This window comes from Chroicocephalus ridibundus, chromosome 14, assembly GCF_963924245.1.
Source record: "Chroicocephalus ridibundus chromosome 14, bChrRid1.1, whole genome shotgun sequence".
Taxonomy (NCBI): Eukaryota; Metazoa; Chordata; class Aves; order Charadriiformes; family Laridae; genus Chroicocephalus; species Chroicocephalus ridibundus.
In genome coordinates this window covers 988,704-1,009,395 of record NC_086297.1, presented here as the reverse complement: position 1 = coordinate 1,009,395, position 20,692 = coordinate 988,704, and the positions used below count along the sequence as shown (strand labels likewise).

General features: G+C 38.6%; 1 protein-coding gene across 11 annotated transcripts in view; it reads left to right on the top strand.

The window, feature by feature from the left end:
• The window catches only part of BPTF (bromodomain PHD finger transcription factor), a 57,568-nt gene that overhangs the window by 22,364 nt on the left and 14,512 nt on the right, over positions 1 to 20,692 (top strand). For 3 of the 11 annotated variants that reach the window (XM_063352583.1, XM_063352576.1, XM_063352579.1), the window contains exons 5-24: positions 366 to 554; positions 3,218 to 3,391; positions 3,516 to 3,691; positions 4,955 to 5,310; positions 5,596 to 5,727; positions 6,272 to 6,401; positions 7,164 to 7,299; positions 8,023 to 8,241; positions 8,537 to 10,955; positions 11,186 to 11,310; positions 11,510 to 11,638; positions 11,935 to 12,085; positions 12,886 to 13,009; positions 14,461 to 14,713; positions 15,143 to 15,304; positions 16,281 to 16,429; positions 16,796 to 16,919; positions 17,440 to 17,660; positions 18,884 to 19,106; positions 19,338 to 20,224. In XM_063352583.1, coding sequence (XP_063208653.1) covers positions 366 to 554; positions 3,218 to 3,391; positions 3,516 to 3,691; positions 4,955 to 5,310; positions 5,596 to 5,727; positions 6,272 to 6,401; positions 7,164 to 7,299; positions 8,023 to 8,241; positions 8,537 to 10,955; positions 11,186 to 11,310; positions 11,510 to 11,638; positions 11,935 to 12,085; positions 12,886 to 13,009; positions 14,461 to 14,713; positions 15,143 to 15,304; positions 16,281 to 16,429; positions 16,796 to 16,919; positions 17,440 to 17,660; positions 18,884 to 19,106; positions 19,338 to 20,224 — 6,479 coding nt within the window. The remainder of the gene's footprint in view (positions 1 to 365; positions 555 to 3,217; positions 3,392 to 3,515; positions 3,692 to 4,954; positions 5,311 to 5,595; positions 5,728 to 6,271; positions 6,402 to 7,163; positions 7,300 to 8,022; positions 8,242 to 8,536; positions 10,956 to 11,185; positions 11,311 to 11,509; positions 11,639 to 11,934; positions 12,086 to 12,885; positions 13,010 to 14,460; positions 14,714 to 15,142; positions 15,305 to 16,280; positions 16,430 to 16,795; positions 16,920 to 17,439; positions 17,661 to 18,883; positions 19,107 to 19,337; positions 20,225 to 20,692) is intronic. The other 8 variants (XM_063352586.1, XM_063352585.1, XM_063352580.1 and 5 more) reach the window with 7 other exon arrangements.

The following is a 20,692-nucleotide window of genomic DNA, read 5'->3' as shown; positions in this document are numbered from 1 at the left end:
TAAGTAATTTCAACAATTTTCCTACTTTTCAAGTTAAATACAGCTAGCTTGTCGATACCTTGGCTTGAGGTACAGGTGGCACTTACAGGTTGTGATCAACACATTTGTAATAAGCAATATTACATCATTTTTAACATTGTTTTCGTCATCAGAATTAGTGTGTTCTTTGAGTCTGAGACAATACTATCTCGCAGGAAAAAAAAAAGAGAAAAAGAGAAAAAAAAGAGGAAAGGAGAAAGCTTGTTGTTTTTCAGCATTATCAAACAAACAAAGCTGCTGAAGTTGCTTTCTATGGATGATGCCAAACGACATCCTGAAACATACTAAAGAATATCCCTAAAGTTTTGTTGTGCATTTTACTGTAGAGGCAACAGTCGTTGGGGATAAAAGTAACTCTGTGACATCAAGCACTGATGACAGCAACACAAATCCTTCTGCAGGAGAGACTAGTTGCTCTGAAGGGAAGAACGCAATGGGGTGTCAGTCAGAAACCTTTGATAGCAACAACGTGGCAGAGAAGAAGGTGGCATCAGAGCTCCCTCAGGAACTCTCAGGTACAGAAGGCACTGTTACCGATGCCTCTGTAATTTGGGGAATCTGTTAAGTTTTCTATCCGGTTTGTCCACTAAAACCATTCACAGCGCATATCACTCATGCTGTTTGCTTGCAGTGCCATCCTTTACTGCTACGTTGTCATTAACATTTCAAAGTTAATTTTCTTGCAACTAGTGCTTGAAATTCGTGGTCCTCCGTGACATTAGCATTTGTTTCCATGCCTTCCAAAGATGACTATGGCTAAGCTTTTTATGTTCTATTTTCTGTATATTTTATTTTTCCATAGTGATCCATAATGATCATTAGCATCCTATCAAAGTTTATTTCAAATTCTAATTTGCTGCTGGCTTGTTTATTATTTTAACCTCTCATTTACTGTATAAATTACTAACAAACAAAGTATTTTCGTTCACGTGAGTAAACCGTTGCACTGAAATGTCAAGATTAAAATTGCCATGCTAGGAATTTTAAACAGATTTCAGAATTGTAAGCACAGGGGCTCTTGTTGTATTTTAACGTGTTTTGTTCTGCCATGACAGTGATTCAAAAGTAGTAATATACACTAATGAAAAAACCACCCAAATTTTAGATTTAAGAATAAATGGTACTTGATTAGGTGTAACGTAAATTATCAGTGTGGCATTTTAGAATGATACTCTATTACATTTAGAATTATATCCTATTAACAAGCTTTACTACATAACCAGATGTTGTTCCAAACATCTGAATACTGTTAAAATAATCAGAATTTTATTTTCTGTTCTTAAAAATGTAAAAATACTCTAATCTGTGATGTAGCCATACTCAGTCTTTTGTGTTTTAAAAAATGTTAGTAAACGTTTCTCTCCTACGGAAATAGTTCTGCATTCAGATACAGATTGTGCTCCTTGAACTTGCAGATGCGAATGCATCCAGACCTTGTAATGAACTTTAACAGGAGGAGAAAATGAAAGTTAAGATTAATCCCTAATCTGGAAGCCTTGTAATGCACTTTTTTAATGCAGAAAATGTCCTAGTGCTTGGGACAAAAAGCACACATTTTAGATATTTAACCAAATTTTTTTGCCTGTTGTCATATTTTTTATTCCATTTTGAAGTTAAAATAACTGTATAGAGGTTTAATGGAAAAGATACACATCCTATAACTTTGTTCCAGGCACATTTGTGGGTTCGAACTGTATTTTAAAGATTCACTTTCATTATTTCTTTATTATACTTTCACAGGTAGTTTTCTCCTTCCAAAGCTTCTAGTTTGTTTTCACAGTAGTGGGCTTTTTTTGTAGGAGAGTGTGTGTACGCAGAGCGTTCTTCCTCAAGTCTAACTTACTGTAGTCAGAGTGGTATTTCTGTTCCTGTTATGAAATTTCAGTTTGAGACTTATTTCGGAGGGAGGGAGGGAGAGATACTGAACCAGCAGCGGTGAGGCAGCTGCCCCCAGAGAGGGGGAAAATAAGAGTAAAACGCAAAGCTAGACGAGAACGTCTGTCACCATCCTTGTTAAACGCAGTGTGGGTATGAGTCTGTTATTAAGAGTCTTGTTTGGGTGCTTCCCCGCCGAACAGCAGGCACCACGAGTGGTTCTGATTTTCCTCTTAGTAAAAAGGGAAATGGATCGAAGGGTGGTGGCCACCCACTTGGCAGAGCCAGAAATCAAGACACATTCGGGTTAGGGATCTTCTAAGAATCCCAGAATATTTATCTAATTGTCTTTCTGCTAGGAGTGAATATGTCACAAAAAGGACGTTTTGTTCTGTCACGTTTCTTAATAACAACAGAGTCCCTGATGTTTTGGAAGAATTCTAGAAACGGAAAAAAATCTTGCATTTTTTAAACAACTAAGCCGTCTCTTGTGCACAAAACCAAGACAATGTTGTTTTGAGAGATTGTGGCTTGTTCTTACTGGGAAGCTGAGTGATTTATTTCTAGGTAGCTGCAGTTTGCTGGTGCTTTAGTCAGAAGATCAAACTCGGGCAGTATGCCGTGGCAATGATGTCCACAGCTGTCAGGCAGACGGCAACAAGGACAACTGAGGACCAAGAACGTGGTTGCCCTACTGAGCTTGAAGCACCGTGTAGTCCCATCAGATTGTAAGAAGGAGGCTGATATTTTAAGTTCTCAGAGGAGGAGTTAAGATACAGAGTGGTGCCAACTGAACTGAAATCTGTGGGATTCCTCAGAATTAATGTGCTGAATCACAGTTCACACAATCAAAGACTCGGTGGAAAACTGGAGGGGAACTGAAAGGTGTATGCTTTGAGGAACAGCTAAAGCACAAGAAAATGGAAAGAAATAAAATCATAGAAGCTGCAGGAATACCAAATTTCATGAAATCTGCAAAACAAAGTCTCAGTTAGAGGGTTCTCTGTATGTGCATCTATAGAAAAAATTGTCTTGTGTTTAAAATACATTCGTATTTCATCCAAATAGGAATTTCAGTTCTTCAGAGCTGTAAAAGTTGAAACTGCTTGAAACGGAACAAAAAATACTTTCATGGATACAGTGCTCTGGAGGAAATCAATATTTTATGGGTATTTCTCTCCAGTCCAGCAAAAGATGTTCATCTGACTCCTTTTTTTTTTTTTTGATGAAAAATTTAAAGCTAGAAAAAATTGCATTGATCCAATTTAAAAGAAAAACTAAAAATGAAGTTGTTCTTTTGTAGAAGAAACTGGTCAGATGATCCCTAGCACCAGTAGCAGTGCATCTGCTGCGCCTCTGCAGCCAGATGTTGAAAACAGCAACGGGAGCGAGCTGGGCGCGGGGCAGAATGACTCCATCAAGACGCCTGATGATGCTGAAAATGCAGAGAGGGGATCCCAGACTTCAGAAGACATAGGTAATAATAATAGCGTCCTGACTTTCATTTTATGCTTCTTTTCTTTTTATTTTATAACTCGCATACATCAGTAGAAAACTTCCAGTTTTTAAGTTTGTTTTAAAAGCCTGTTTTTCCTGGGCAGGAGAGAAATCTAATGGTGAAAGAAGTGATTCTCCAGGCGCAGGAAAAGGCACGCCAGGTTCGACGCGAATGCTCACAAGATTACGAAATCCAGATAGCAAGTTGAGCCAGATGAAAAGCCAGCAGGTTGCTGCTGCAGCACACGAAGCAAATAAATTATATAAAGAAGGCAGAGAGGTTTGTGCACATCTTGGAAAACTCAACAAGTGTGAAAACTGTTTTAAAAAACTGATAATCTTCTTAAAAATAACAGAAGTTATTTTGGCAGACTGTGGAGGTACTTTAAAAAAAAAAAGAGTAAAAACAAATTAGCAAATGGTGGAAGTGCGGTATCACAGGAACCTTTTTTCCTCCTTCTCCGTTGCAGTTGATCTCTTGAGTTGCTGCCAACAGAGTGGTTTGAGAGTGACCCCGTGCACTTCACCGCACTGGTCATAAAAGTTAGAGAATTGTTTACTGTATAGCCAGTAATAAGTTATATGCATTTTGTCCCACTTCTGTCTTCAAATTCCTCAGAACTGGTGTGCCAAAACTACAACTTTGCAGTGGTTTGTGTTTGATTGTTGTTTGAATACCTAGGCAATAGCCACACTTCCAGTTCCTAACAAATCTGTACTGGCAGACCATGCCCATTTAAAGGCAATCATTGCAAAATAGTAGCACTGCTTGATGTAGACGAAAGTGAAATCTCTCTCTCAAACGTCTGCCAGTTGGGATACAGTTTTTGTGCATCGTTTGTATGGCTATAGGTTGTTTGTTGGGTTTTTGGTGCTTTGTTTTGTGGTGTGGTTTTGTTGTTTGGTGGTGTTTGGTGTTTTTTTAAGTAGCCCAGTTTCTTTGGGTATTTAAGAAGTGTTTAAGGAGTTCTTTGCAGTTAGTTGTCTGCATATTGTTTGCTGTATTAATTTTATTTTTGTTAACTGGTTTGCCTTGTAAGTTAGCATTTAGCATATTCATTCATAAACCTCTCAAATTTGGAACTCAGTTATGAGTAATTAGACCAGTGATGTTATCCATGCCATGTTTTCAAAGTCAAAGATGTTTGTTTGCTTAGCTACGTGTATGAATTCTGTGATTTACCCAGGAGGGGTTTCACAGAAAGCTTACTTAAGTTTAGTGAAGCTGTTTTCCCACAGCTGTCTCCCTCAATGAGCATAATTCAGACCAGCAAACAGGGTTCCTGTTTGACGTCCCGAGGAGCCTGGATGATGGGTTGTTTAATGTTAAAGTTGATCTTTGGGAATATCTTGACTCTATCTAGAATCAGGGATGAAGTACCTATATAGAGTATATCAGGTAAACAGTTATTTGCTTCTACAAACTGATGCAAGGTATTTTTTTGTATTCTATATGTAGACAGTTGAAGCCTAAATCGTAAGTAAGTAAATAGAAATATTTGAAACTTAAGTGAATCTTTAAAATCAGTCTTTCTTTCCCAAGGTTCTGGTGGTCAACTCTCAAGGTGAAGTCTCCCGAATGAACACAAAGAAGGAAGTCGTGATGAAAGGAAATATCAACAATTATTTCAAATTAGGGCAAGAGGGGAAGTATCGTGTTTATCATAATCAGTATGCCACTAATTCATTCGCATTGAACAAGCACCAGCACAGGGAAGACCATGACAAGAGACGGCATCTCTCGCACAAATTCTGTCTGACTCCTGCTGGAGAGTTCAAATGGAACGGGTCTGTACATGGGTCCAAAGTTCTCACCATATCCACCTTGAGGCTAACTATTATTCAGCTAGAAAACAATATCCCGGCGTCATTCCTTCACCCTAACTGGGCTTCCCACAGGTAAATTAATACATGAAAATATATATTTTCTTGTTTTACTTGTAATTTTGTTAACTGTATTAATAAGCAGTGGTCTTTGTTTTTTTCAAAATCAGTGATTTCCAAGCACTGTGTGCTTCAATATATTAAGATATAAGATAACACATTTGTGTTTTGTGATGGACGGCGAAAAGGATTGCACATTTGAATAAAGTATTAAAATATAGGAGGTTTTATCCTACCATTAAATCTATGTTGTATTAGTGCATGTATATGTTTCAGGTTTTTGTCTCTTTTCCAATTTAGGTCTAACTGGATTAAGGCTGTTCAGATGTGCAGCAAACCTAGAGAATTTGCACTAGCGCTGGCTATATTGGAATGTGCAATTAAACCAGTTGTCATGCTGCCAATCTGGCGGGAATCGTTGGGGCACACTAGGTAAAATAAATAAGCATAACAATCTTTTTGAATATGAGAACTTTACTTTGTTTTACAATTACTAGTTCCTCTAAGCCTGTAAGAATTATGTTTAAATTTAGTCAGTCATTCAGCACCTGAAGTGTTTTTTCTCAACCGGAAACACTGAAAATACTCAACAAGATTTTTATAATGTCATTGCTCCTGCGAAGCAAGTTGGTTTTCTTTCTGTGAGCCACAGTCTCAAAGTGATACAATTTTGGGAGACTAGGAGAGCAAATTTCAACACACTCAGTTCAGCCGAGTCCCGTCTTTTGTCTCTTGTTGTGTCATAGAAGCCGAAACTAAATGTGTCTGATGTTAGACCCAGTGGCAGGCAGCGGTGTTTGCCTTACTGGAACAGCCAAAAAAAGCAGCGTTCCTATCGCAAGTGATACAGATAACCTGACGTTGGGCCTTCTTCTTAACTTCAGATGTTTAAAATTGTTCAAAGGGGAAGTATATGCAGCTCTTTGACTTCTTACAAGATCCTGTACTTAAATGTACTTAAATCTGTATGTATTAGATTACGCAGAATGACAGCAATAGAAAGAGAAGAAAAGGAGAAAGTGAAAAAAAAGGAGAGAAAACAAGAAGAAGAAGAAACAATGCAGCAAGCTACATGGGTGAAATACACATTTCCTGTCAAACATCAGGTAAGGTTTTCTTTTGTGTGAAGAACAAAAAAAAAACCAAACAGAAATTGTTGGTTTCATACTCTTTTTCTGTTTTCATTTTAAACTTAAAATTTTAATGTCATTGTGTTACTCTCTGCCATTGGAACAGGAACCATGCCCACGTATTCCAGCACATAATCTTGGTCTGAACTAAATTTGACATGTATTATGCTCTCAGTGACACTGCCTGAGTTGACAGGGGTTTGTCTGCAAAATGCAGCCGTTCCGCATGGAAGGGTTCTAGATGGTTACTGGAATCTTGGCTGGCTGGCTGTCCCTCGTCAGTGCTCCCCTCCCATCCCTGCTTCCCCCCCAAAAAAGCTAGCCTTTACTTTGGAAGGTATATAATACGATGAGAACTACTGTAGAAACCTCTCTGTTCTCCTACAGTAGATATTAAATACTTTTTTGGAGTGTTTCTTTGCTCTAAATTTATTTGTTGTAACAAATACAGGTTGATTCAAGAAACTTGTATAATCTTTCAGCTTTTAGGTAAATAGATTCTCATAGTTACACAGCTTTTAGATGTTACTATAATAGAATCAATTATCAGCAGATATATCTTTAATTTGGGATAGTATGTTATTTCACAGATGTAATTCCACTTGCTCGAGAAAGTCTGTGAATTGAAGTTTCTTGGTTTGGGGTTTTTTAAATCATTTTAGGTTCTTAAATCAATACATACTTTAATAATGCAGTAAATAGCACCATTAAAACTACTATTTTTAAAATATTTAACAGGTTTGGAAGCAAAAAGGAGAGGAATATAGAGTAACGGGATATGGTGGCTGGAGCTGGATTAGTAAAACACATGTCCACAGGTTTATGCCCAAACTGCCTGGAAATACTAACACGAATTACAGAAAGTTGCTACCAAGTAAGTGTCTGCATTGCTTACATTTTTTGTAGTTACTAACATGCGGCTTTTTATTGCTTATTCAGTTAATTATTTGCATGTGATGTTTGTTACGTAGACTTTCCCTGTTGCTTTTAACTGGACTAAGCACGAAATGGATGCTGCTGCTTCCAGTGTTGTCTGCGTGATGGTTAAATTCGATTTGTCTCGCTTTCTGCGTTGCAATGAATAGCCACTACAGTGTTAAGCACAGTTGCTTGAATACTAATGTCCATTCTGACTTAACTGTAGAAATCAAAATTATTACAAATTATTAGTGAGTTTTCGCAGTCTGAATTAATATGCTCTTAAAAGGCTGGGTTTTCAGAAAGTGGTATTTAGTTTCCTGAAAAATGGGTGGGGATTTTGGTGGTTTGGGGTGTTTGTTTGTTTTTGTTTGGTTGGTTTGGTTTCGTTTTTATTTGGGTTCTTGTTTGTGTGTTTTAAAGAAAAGCTGAACATGGGCTCCTGAAAAAATAATTTAAATGAAACATTTTTATCTCTGGTGGGCTTTTAGATATTTTATTATTATTCAGTATTGCACTAAGCTTAATCTGTGATGTTACAATTGTATACTTAATTCTGTTACTGAATTTCAGTAATGATGTGTGAATGATCTGAGAGGTAAACTAACATACATTAAAGTGTATCAGAGTATGAAAAATATTCTGAATAATTGTAACCGTTTAATTAATTTGTTAATAGCAAAGAGTGAAGATGAAAAATGCAACTTGGATAAACGAAAAGGTCCAATTAAGGTAAAACCAGAGAAGGACAGAACAAAGGATTCTAGTGATCTGCAAGCAAAAGACAAAGCAGATGTTTCAGAAACCTTGGAGAAAGAAGTGAAAGAAGAAAAGTCGCATGAAGAAAAAGTAGAAGTTGATACAATTTCTGAAAATCTAGATCATGCAAAAGACAAAGGTGATATGCTTAAGTTATTATAAAACTAGCTAGTTGTTACATAGATATGTAAAAGCATAGGACCTCAGAAATAACTGTTGAAAAACCCTGTAACAGGTTCTGTCAAGACATTTTAAATGTCTCAGTTGATTGCTTACAATCCCTTGTAGTAATGTCTGACGTTTTTGTTCCCTTTTTCTTGAAATCTATTAATATGCTAAAAGGTCTGTTTGTTTCTTAGTACTTAATGTAAAAATACAGTTTGGTATTCATTGTCAGGGGAGCTTACTGATTCAGAGTTATTTCTTCTTCACAGCTGAAAAAGAAATCGATGGTGAAAATGATAAAGTCATCAAGGAAGAACCTATGGATGTAGACGATGTGAAAATTGAATCCCCCGTAAAAGATGAGGATAGTGATTGTAAGCTGGATATAATCAATGTCAGCGAGGGATTTCATTTAAGGACTTGCTACAAAAGGAAAGTAAAATCATCAAAATTAGATGGACTACTTGAGAGGCGAATAAAACAGTTTACACTGGAAGAAAAACAACGTCTAGAAAGGATGAAGCTGGAGGCTAGTGCTAAAACAGTAGGCATTCGATCTGTAAGCCCCCAGAAAAACATAAATGAGCTGCAAATGAGAAAAGTAAAAGAAGGAAGCCAGTTCAACGTGTCTTCTCGAGATCAAACCGGTGTTTCAGATAAGACCCAAACCGAAGATGCAGAACAGGACTGCTTGCCGATGGGCAGCATCGCTTGTACCAAGAGTGGTGAGCTAGATGAACCCTCTTTGCCTTTGACAAACAGGTTGTCAAAGAGAGAAGGCCGGCTGCTGGATGAAGACTCACCTCGGTCCTCCGATGGTGAAAGCTCCGTTCAGAATGATAGTAAAGACAATCCTGAACCTATGACTGCTGATAAGTGTCAAGGACAAGAGGTTCTTGGACAGCCTGAGAGTTCCTTTGTGGATGGCTTGAAACAAACAAATGCAGAAGGTAGAAGCAAATGGGATGTTTCAGGAACAAGTGAAATACCTTTGCAAGAAAAACTACCTGTTACCAGAGCGGCTCAGCGTGAACGTGAAAACTTGGAGCCAGTGGCTACTGAAAGCAGCTGTAGAAAAGATGCTCTGGCCACTCTTGAAAGCACAGATTCAGAAGGGAATTCTGAACAGCAGAGCAAAGATCCAGAAAACAACTGTGTGATAAAAAGCCATATTGAACCAACATCCTCTCAAGAAAGTGAAATGGAGGAGGAAAGTGCTCCAGGAAAGACTGAAAGTAAATCTGAAAATAAGACTATATTTCACCAAAAATCAGTTAGTAAAGATCTAGAACCATTTAAAAAAGAGCTGATTTCTGACAGAAACCTTGAAAGTCAAACGCCGGAACACATGGATGAGGTAGAAGTTGATGAGGATTTACGGAGCTCTAAACTAACTGAGGCTAATGGTCAAAAGAAAGGTCAGGAACTGCAAGTGGAGACAGGTACCATAAACAAATATCTTGATCAGACAAATCTAAACAGTGTTACTGACAAAAAGAATAATAAAGATGAAGAAACTGAGAGAGAAAAAGAAAAATCAGCATTTCAAATGAATGGAAAAGACAATGACATTAAAGTATTATCAAATGATGACCGCTTAGTTAAGGATACCTGTGAAACTAAGGCAGGGGGTGATATTGAACCAAAAGTTAATAATATTAATAAATCCATTCCAGAACATGAAATAAAACCATTAACTTTTAAGGAATCTTCAGTAAAACCATTCATGAATGGTGACATCATGACAGAGGACACAAAGGACAAAAATAACATGGACCCCAAGTCACGTCTGCAGAGTTCAGCTGAGTTTGAATCTGGAGAGAGTCCTCAGCCACCAGATGAAGTTCCCAAGTACGTACAGAAAACTGAAGAAAAACAGCTTTCTCCTGAGAGATCTGCCTTTGTGGGCTCTGCTTCCACACCAACGCATACTCTCTGTAAAGAAAATAACCTGAATAGTGAAACAGAATCTATGGAAACGGAAGTAACTGAGGATAAGAAAGTCGCTCCATCACCTGTAACCTCATGCGAGGAATCTAGCTTGAGTAGTGACTTTGCTGATCAGAACGGTGTACAGACATATAAAATGGAAAATATCAACGGAGAAAGTAAAGTAAAAACTGTTATTACTGAAGTGACTACCACAACATCAACTGTGTCTACAGAATCCAAAACTGTGTTTAAAGTTGCAGAGACTCTAGCTTCTAATGATGAGAAAACAACAGTAGTATCATCTACAGAAAACTGTGCCATATCCACTGTAACCACCACCACTACTGTAACGAAGCTTACCACTCCAGCTACAGACAGTAACGCTGACATCATTTCTGTACAAGAGCGTAGTAAAACAGTGGTCACAACAACAGTAACCGATTCACTGACCACTCCAGAAGGCACCTTGGTGACTTCCATGACTGTCAGCAAAGAATATTCTACAAAAGACAAAGTGAAGTTGATGAAATTTGCAAGACCCAAAAAAACTCGTTCTGGAACTGCCTTACCATCTTACAGAAAATTTGTTACCAAAAGCAGTAAAAAAAGCATATTTGTTTTACCCAATGATGACTTGAAAAAGCTGGCCAGAAAAGGAGGGATCAGAGAAGTTCCCTATTTCAATTACAATGCAAAGCCTGCCTTGGATATCTGGCCATATCCATCCCCAAGGCCAACTTTTGGGATCACTTGGAGGTACATACTTTGTGTTTTTGAAGAAAAGTTTAGGATGCGATGAAATTAATTGAATTTTAAAATACAAGTGGTATACATATTTGTGCCCAAACATGCAAATTTTGCTGTTTGTTATTCAATAATTTTCTATAGTCTTCAATAAAGGTAGAGTGGAAAACCTTTGTCCCGTTGGTTTGGTTAGGTATTTTGAATACGTTTTGATTTAAAAACAATTAATACTCTGTTGTTAGGTACCGACTTCAAACAGTAAGATCATTGGCTGGAGTGAGCCTTATGTTGCGATTGTTGTGGGCATGTCTCAAATGGGATGATATGGCAGCAAAAGCTCCACCTGGGGGAGGAACTACACGTACAGGTATTATTTCTGTAAATTTCTGGGTTTCTTAATGCAAAGCATTTCTGTAAAGGCTTGACATTAGCTATGGCATTTGAATTATTTTAGTCAACAGTTTTTTATTAGTTGCCGTTTCTCTACCCGGAGTATATTGGGTTGATTGGAGGTTTAGCTTTTATTTGTTTTTTGTTATTAACATATTGGGACTAATTTGTTGTAGAAACAACTGAAACTGAAATTACAACAACAGAAATAATCAAGCGAAGAGATGTTGGTCCATATGGCATCCGGTCAGAGTACTGTATAAGAAAAATTATTTGTCCCATTGGTGTACCAGAGGCTCCGAAAGGTATGTTTGTTTGTACCTTTTTTTCCTCCCCCTTCCCATAGGCTCCTGCAGAAATGGAGGCAACTGGATCTTTACGTTAATTCAGACCATCAAGGGAGCAAATATAGCTTGACATGAACTATTCATTCGCCTACGGGAAACAAATGGTGCATTTAACTAACTGATGTGATTTACCTGAAGCTGAAAGGCCTTCCTGTTGATAAAATGAGGCTGAAAAAGACACTGAATCTTGTTTTACACTTTTAATTTTGTTTTACGATTGAGCTTAATGTGTGTGTTTTGACTGTTCTCTAAAGAAACTCCAACGCCGCAGAGGAAGGGACTGCGATCAAGTGCACTAAGGCCAAAAAGGCCAGAAACACCCAAGCAAACGGGCCCTGTTATAATTGAAAGTTGGGTAGCAGAGGAGGAATTGGAGCTATGGGAGATCAGGGCATTTGCTGAAAGGTAAACCAACTCAAATGAGCTTTTAAAGAAAGCAGTTTTCATTTGTGTGTGTATGTTAAATAAAAGTTCCCAGTAGAGAACAAAAGCTCAGTAGCTGCGGTCAGTTAAAGCTGATCTGTGTTGCTTTTTTACTGTGCCTTTTGATAATAATGATAGTCAAGCTTAAAGTTGCAAAGCTAAACTATTTGCTGGTACCAAAACAAACTTACGCAAATCTTACAGATTTGTTAGAACTAATATTATATTAATTTTTCCATGCTTATGAACTAATCGTTGTGTGCTAAAAGGCTGTTACTGTAATGCATGGAAAACCTTTAGGCTACTTTTCGCGTGACTTCAAACGCTATGTGTTTAAATACTTCTAGAATACAAAGAAAACAAATGTATGCAAGCAAAGTAAAGGTAAATGCAGCCTGAGGATATTCAAGTCATAAAATTAATATCTTCAGTATTGCATGCTTAGAGTGGGAACAACATTTTTGAGTCTCAGAAAGAATTGTTTAAAACTAATGGTATTACATGGATTGTTTGCAGTCTCAGATGCAATTATAAATTCCAGTTTTGATTAATAGTTGCCTGTAAGGTGTTGCAGTAGTTTAACATCAGAGTATTTCAGGGAGGTTGCATGCAACTTCAATAGTTTATTTCAAAATACTTTTAAAGCCGTGACCAGCTTTTTAGTGATCTTCAGTCTTGACGTTTGTTCTTGTAAGAGCAATTAAACTGGATAAAATGAAATCCAGTTTGATGGTTGGATTTTATGTGATGGTATAACTTACTCTCGGTTGTGTCTTTGGCAGGGTGGAGAAGGAAAAGGCACAGGCAGTTGAACAACAGGCTAAGGTTAGTGAACAGAAGAAGGCAGAGGAGTTCAAGGCCCAATTGGAGGCTCAACTAAAACACCACCGATTGGCTGCCCAGCAGGTGGGGGAGCTATTGGTAGTCCCACCTGTCAGCAACCATGCACTGGTAGTCTACGTCCATTAAAACACAAAAAACAAAGTTTATCTTCCACCATTTTTCAAATAGGTTCTACTTCTTGTGCAAACTAAGCCATCAAACGATGCTGCTCCCACTGTGTACATTCATTATTTTGAAACGGGGTTAAGGCAAAGACTTGTTTTGGATATTTTTTTTTTTTCACCTAATTTATAACACTTGAAAAAGGTTTAGTTTGCTTCCGTTTTAAAAGGCTGAGAAGCCCCAATCTCCAGGTAAGGTCAACAGTGTTCTGTGCTGTAATGGAGAGCTGCCTTGGTATATAGCTGCCTTGGGAATACAGCTGCATTTGTTCTTCATACTTCAGTCAGATTGAATCTTTTGATTTTTATCCTATCCAAAGTTGTCTCAATAAAGCCCCTTGATAACTTTTAAAATATATATATATGTATGTATGTATGTATAGCTGTAAGTGTGTGTACGTGTATATATAAATGTGTGCAATTAAAATTGGGAAACCCAGTGCCATGTTGATATTTCACATGCGTTATTAAGAATTGTGCTTTTTTCCAACTTACTCCTTTTTCATTTCATCTTCACTGAAGAAAATACATTACTAGTGAGTGAGTGTTTCTCATTTGTGGGCATTACAGCAGTATAATGCTAACCAAACACTGAATTTTAAATCAGTAAATAAAGAGATAATTCCACTAACATAAGGAAGAATGTTAGATTAGTTGGAATTTAAAAGAGCTTACTGATACTATCCCATCGCAAAGTGGCTCTAAATTAAATGTAACTTCTTGACAATTACAGCACAGAAAGTTGCAGGGTAAGGTAAGGTATTTTGAATCTAATTTTTTTTTTTAAGCGAGCTTCAAACTGGATTTACAGTTAAAAGAATAATTTCTAAAATTACTTTCTTAATGGTGAAGTAGAGCGATGCACTCTATTTTTTCTGTAACTGGCAGGATCTCAGTGCAGGCAGCTCTAAACTTAGGAATGGTAGTAATAAACTTGATGTTAACGACGGTGTACTGCTGATTGACATAGATGCAGGCTGTATGCACGTGGTCAAAGACAAATATAGATGGGTATTTTTCAAAGTTTTTTAACCTTTCAGATTAATCTGAGACTAATTATTAAGTTTTCTTTACAGTAAAGAGCCCAGTGAAATTAACGTAAGCTGAGGATTTTAAAGATACTATGAAGGAAAATTTCTGGCTGTGTACTATCAGCAGAGCTGTTGTTCTGCAGGTCAGGGACTCTTGTGCTGTAGGGCACGCACAGCCTGTTCTTCAGTCCTTTACAGCTTGGACTGAAATCCTACCAGAGTCCTTTATTTTTCAGTACTGAAAAGAGACAGCATTTATTTTACAAAATCTGAAAAAGCTAATCATCCCTTTCCTTAATTTTTTTTTTTTTAAATTCTGCAGAAACGGCTGGAACAGCAGAAGCAGATCCCTGCAGCCGGGGTGGCCCCCGCGGTCACTACGGCCAGCAGCACGGCAACCACTGTCTCAGCGCCACAGAAGGTTGTGGTGGGCCCTTTAGCAGGCCCGGTCCCCACTGGAACCAAAGTAGTACTTACTACAAAAGTGGGCTCTCCAGCTACAGTAACATTCCAACAGAACAAGAATTTCCATCAGACTTTTGCTACTTGGGTTAAACAAGGCCAATCTTCAACAGGTAAGTAGCCACTTGTCACAGAAAGAACATGTAAATGGGATGAACTCCATCACAGCACCTACGCCTTCTCCAGAATATATACCATTATTACATTTCTTGTTATCTTTGCTCTTAACTCTCGTGCTAAGTCGGCGGGACACTTCTGAGATAATACCTGTCCGGTTTTTCTTTGTTCAGACTTGCTAGGTAGTCTTATTTCTGACCTGGCTCGTCTGTTACTGACCGTTGTTGTACTAGTAATCATTGACAGCTATGCTGTCATGTCATAAACATACTGTTTCCAAAAAAGAGTCTTTACCAAAGAAAGCATGACACATTCAAAAACGATTGTAAAAATAATCTTGTAGTTTGCTGTTTCGTACTTGAAAATAGTCATTTCATTGACTAACTACTCTGCTCTAAAACTGACTGTTCTGTGTACCTCAATAGCCACTAGCACAGCCGCCACTTCAGCCACAACCATTGCCAGCACAGGGCAGACCTTCCAGATCTCAGGCAGTCCAGTAACGATGGCAGGGAAAGTGATAACTAAGCTGCCACTCCCTGCAAACAGCAAGATTGTTGCCGTCAATGTGCCATCAACTCAAGGAGGTAGGGGAAAGGGAACGGAATTAAAAATGTATTCCAGCTTGCTGATTAATTCTCCATTGACGCTATTTTCCCAGTGAAGTAAACTGTGACTTGAAGGGGGAAGAAATATTTATGTATGTACAAGTTTCTAGAGCTTGTTCCCCCTGTATTGCATATTTGTGTCCGTAGGGGAAAAAATGCAAGTTTTTTTGCCTATAAATTAGTCTGCATTTCATAGTGCAAAATTAGAGGTTTTATTTTTAACGGTGTGGAATGAAGCATGCTGTTTTTTTCGTTGTCTAAATTATACATCAATAAAACAACTTTCTTCACAAAAAAAAAGCTGCTGTTCTTAGTTATTAATGCCTGCATCTGCTCTTCACTGATGAGCAACAGTTTGGCTCCGAACTAAGATTAGTGTTTTTTATTTCTTGCCTCAAGAAGAGGACTTAATACTTTGAGATTTGTGAATGTGTATTGAACAGAAAAGCTCAATTCTCTGTCTCCGTTGTACTTAGCATCTGAGGAAGTCACGAAGGCTACTAGTTTTGTATTGAAATTTCTTAGGTGACAGGAAAAGCATTACCCATTTTCTTCAGCACCACAAGGTTGTAGGTGAAAGGTGTTTAAACTGGTCTCCTACGTTTTAAATTAATCAGATTATAGCTTTTAATGGTTGTATAATACTAATTGTGGCGCCCTGTCAATGCGAGGACTTACTTGCTGTTACCATCAAACTGATCTTTGTCAAGATTCACTCTTTCCTCAGTCTTTTCTAAAACACCTGTTTCCTAACTTAAAATGTAGTAGGACTATCGACAAAGTCCAGTGCTGCCTCTTTTTACAATATGACAAAGGTTCTCCCGAGAAATGTTGAAAGACTCAAAGGTGTTCTAGAAACCTGGAGACTGATTTCTAAATGCCACCCTGGAGTTGCATTTACTTCTTTTGCTGGCAATTTAAGTCATTAATGAGTTCTCAATTTTTCTTTAATTAGGTGTTGTTCAAGTTCAGCAGAAGGTATTGGGTATCATTCCATCAACTACAGGTGCAAGTCAAACATTTACTTCATTCCAGCCAAGGACCGCAACCGTAACGATTAGGCCAAATACCACAGGGACGTTAGGAACAACGAGCACTTCACAAGTAAGACGGTTTTCTGATTATTTAATGCAAAAAATGTGGGTGCATATCTTTTAAGTTATTGGCAGATATTAAATGTTCTGTCTAGTCACTTCTCAATGTTTTTGGCTCATCTCAGCAATAGCGTTTATGGATCCTTTATTCCAAGGAGGCACAACAATTCTCTCCAATTGGAAAAATTAATAGTTTAGAGCTTGGTAAGCCTTGGCAGTGTGGGCATGGATGAAAAAATACTGGATCTGCTTGTATCTTGTCATTTCTTACTATATTAAAATTTAAAAAAATAATAATATATAAAACCACATCAGGGCCATATCCCAGCAGCTTTTTTCACAAGTTTACATCTGCACTCCATTCTGGTGTGTGTAGGTAGTGCAAGGGACACCGCTCCGCCCCGGTATGACAGTAATACGGACACCCCTTCAGCAGTCAACGCTTGGAAAGACCATCATTCGAACACCTCTAGTGGTGCAACAAGGTATTCTTCCAGCCAGTAGGTTCATTTTAATATTTAAATTTCCAGTGTGAAATCCATGGTTTGTTTCTTCATAAATACTTTCTGAATCGTGTGTCCCAATGCAAAAATACCTCATTTTGATGCGTGACTTCTAATAAGTGCCTCTTCTGGCTTTTGAATGTGTTGGTTGCAGGCTTTGTCAGTGTTGTTCATCATTGACACCAGGATCTTTACGTCCATTCGTTTGAAAACAAAAATAGAAGTTTAGAATAATTGTGCATTGAGAAAGCCTTTTTTTTTTTTTTTTAAAGGCAAGCTAAGTGTTTGAAGTACTCTGTAAGTATGTGAATTGAATTAAAATAGAAAACATTTTGCAGACATTTTTAGTCAACCACACAGACAAATGGTTTGTAAAGAAAACTTACGTGCAAACTGCAGTGTTTGCTTCACTTACCTGGTTGTACGCTACCGCGAGTCGTTGGTGACTGGGAGGTTTGCTGTGCTAATGGTTAAAATGTTGGAAACACATTTCTTACCACAAATTATTCTCTTACAGGTCAGACACAGCAAGTGGTGACGCAAATCATCAGGGGTCAGCCTGTCTCAACAGCAGTCTCTAGTACCAGCACAGCTTCTTCCAGTGCTGGACAGAAGATGGTCACAAGTCCTGGCACACCGCCTCAGATACAGCCACAAACCACACCGCAGCCCCCTCGCCCTCAGCAGGGACAAGTGAAGCTTACTATGGCCCAACTCACGCAACTAACACAAGGCCAGGTAAAATATTTTACATCCTCTGGGCATGAAAATGTGCTAATAGTTCGGATACATCTTAGCGAGCCTTTGGATTTCAGCAGTGTAGTGTATCTGCTCATAAATTTGTTTCAGCCTTCATTTGGGATGACCGATGGCATAATTACAGACTGAAAGAAGATTAAACACTATATGTAAAGTCTTAAATATCTCTTCCTATTGTATTCCCTAGTAATATAACTAGCATCAGGAAAGTTTAGCACAATGGAAAATTCTTTGCATTAATAGCAGTAAGGAACATAATTATTTTGTATTTTGTAGAGATTCAGAACATAATGTTCATTCCTTGTCATTTGATTTTATGCGAAGATTTAGTTTTCATGTTATCCAGAGTCTCAGAGGAAAAAATTACAGTAGGTGGAGCCGGAGGAGGAAAAAGTTCTTACAGCTTCTGCTCAGATCATGAAGGTCTGTTGGCAAAAAATAAGTTTAGAGTCAAGCCATAGGGTAAAAACAGACTTCTGTGAGTTACCACAATAGCTACTCTTCAAATTATAAATAATATGTATAAATTATTGTAATATATAGTCTACTTGTTGCCGGATAAGATTGTTCTGTGTGGAACAAGAGAGTTCACTTCCACACCAAAAGATTCAGAAGGTTTTTTGTAGGGACCTTATTCTATTCGATGGGTTCACAAAACGTGAAGTTCTGCGATGCAGGTGTTGGGAGCATACCCTGCCTTCTCCGTCGCTGAGCTGAGTGGTGTCGCGAGCTGCCTGAGTGTTAGCTTAAGCAACAGAAATTCACAATACATTGCAGACTGAACAGTCAGTCGTGAAAGCTCACCCTTGGGCAGGATCTGATACATGGTTAGGAAATATTTTCAGTGCCGAGAACTTTTACACAAACTGTTGGGGTTCTTGAGAAAGTAATTAATAGTGTGTCTACAATTATCCATGCTCTGTATTGCTTGTAAATTCTAGGAACAAAGGTGTTCCATTGTAGCTGCTTTCTGGCTAGAGTTCTTGTCGATATTTGGATGAAAATATGTGTAACTAATTCCAACCCAGTAATCTGTTGATGACAGTATTGTCAAAAGTATTTTAGTATTTCATGATCTCACATGCTACGTATGTGGTAAAAGTATTGAATTCTGAAATCCAAAACCCTAATTCTCCCGATTTTCACCAAAGTATGTCTAAGAAATGTCTCAGTAATACATCAATATTAACTTTTTTTTTTAGGGTGGCAGTCAAGGATTAACTGTGGTAATTCAGGGACAAGGTCAAACTACTGGTCAATTACAATTAATCCCTCAGGGTGTGACGGTAATACCTGGTCCAGGACAACAGCTTATGCAAGCAGCTATGCCAAATGGTACAATTCAGAGATTTCTTTTCACCCCACTACCAGCAGCTGCTACTACAGCTAGCACAACTACAACAACAGTTTCTACTTCAACCACGGGTAAGCTTTGTTCTCCTCAGCAGAAAAATCTTCAATTTAGGTTGCACGGGAGTTTTTATGGAGTTGGAGATGGTCTCTTGTTACAGTAAATTTGTTGGAAGCGTATTATAAGCTTAGAAATCTCTTGAGTTTCTGCATAGAGCTTTGCAGTAGATCTAAAAGGTTCAAATTAGTAAGGCTCGCAGACGTGTCATCTGAAATGAATGGAATACCTGTTTTTATCCTTCACAGCTACAGGGGAACAGAAGCCAGCTCTACAGGCACAGCCAACATCGGTGCTGCCGCCGGTTCAGCCGCAGCCTCAGGGTCAGCAGCAAGCGCAGCCCCAAGCGCAGAACCAGGGCGCTCAGCCCGTGCCGCTGGCCCAGCCGCAGGCACCGCAGCCGGCTCTGCAGCCCGAAACCCAGGCCCAGCCTGAACCTCAGACTCCGGCGACGGTTGACTCTCCAGTCACACCTGAAGCACAGTCGTCTAAATCTCCAGTTCAGTCTCCAGCACAGCCCCAGGCTCAAGGGCAATCTCCAGTGCAAGTCCAGAGTCAGCCGCAGACTGCAATCCTTCCACAAGGCCAGTCCCAAGCCCAGCCTCAGCAACCAGCTCAGGTGCAGACTACAACCCAACAACAGATTCAGATGCAGCCCCATGCTCCCATACAAATTCAAGCTCAGCTGCAGCAATCACAGCCTCAGGTTCAGACTTCGGTCTCAACCCTTCCAACTACTCAAAGTTTAAATCAGGTTCCTGTGCAATCCCCAACTCGTCCTCAGCTGCAACTTCAGCAGCCTCCAACAAAAGTTATTGCAGTGCCTCAGCTTCAGCAACAAGTCCAAGTTCTCTCTCAGCTTCAGTCACATGTTGTGGCTCAGATACAAGCCCAACAAGGCAGTGTGCCCCAGCAGATCAAGCTTCAGTTACCTATTCAGATCCAACAAAGTAGCCCAGTACAGGCTCACCAGATTCAGAATGTGGTGACAGTTCAAGCAGCTAGTGTTCAGGAGCAGCTGCAGAGAGTTCAGCAGCTCAGGGAGCAGCAACAGAAGAAAAAGCAGCAACAGATAGAAATTAAACGTGAGCACACCCTTCAGGCTTCTAATCAAAGTGACATTATCCAGAAACAGGTAAAGTTAACAGAAGGAAATGAAAACTTCATTAATGAAACAAATCTCATTTTAAATGCCTGTTCTTGTTAACAATGTTAATACATTTGATAGGCAGTTAATTTGATTCTTTCAAAGTTAGTGCACGATTGCTTTTGGCAATTTAATTAACTATTCTAGGTTAATTCAGCACATCAGGTCGATTGTACCATGTTTGCAGTCTTCTGGCACCTTCATTTGACTTTCCACTAGCTGCTGGGACGGTACGTCTTTATTCTCAGTTCAGGAAGGCTAGGTTGTAGGCAGGAGAGCTGATGTTCACAACACATGTACTTCCATTGCCTGCTGTAGGAAACTGAGGTTTCAAAGAGGTATCTGAAATGTAATGCTGTTGGATGGCTGCGGGGCTTAAAAAAAAAAAAAAAATATATATAATAGTCTCTTACCATTTCTTAAAATAAAACAACCAGTCACTGAAGAAATACTGTC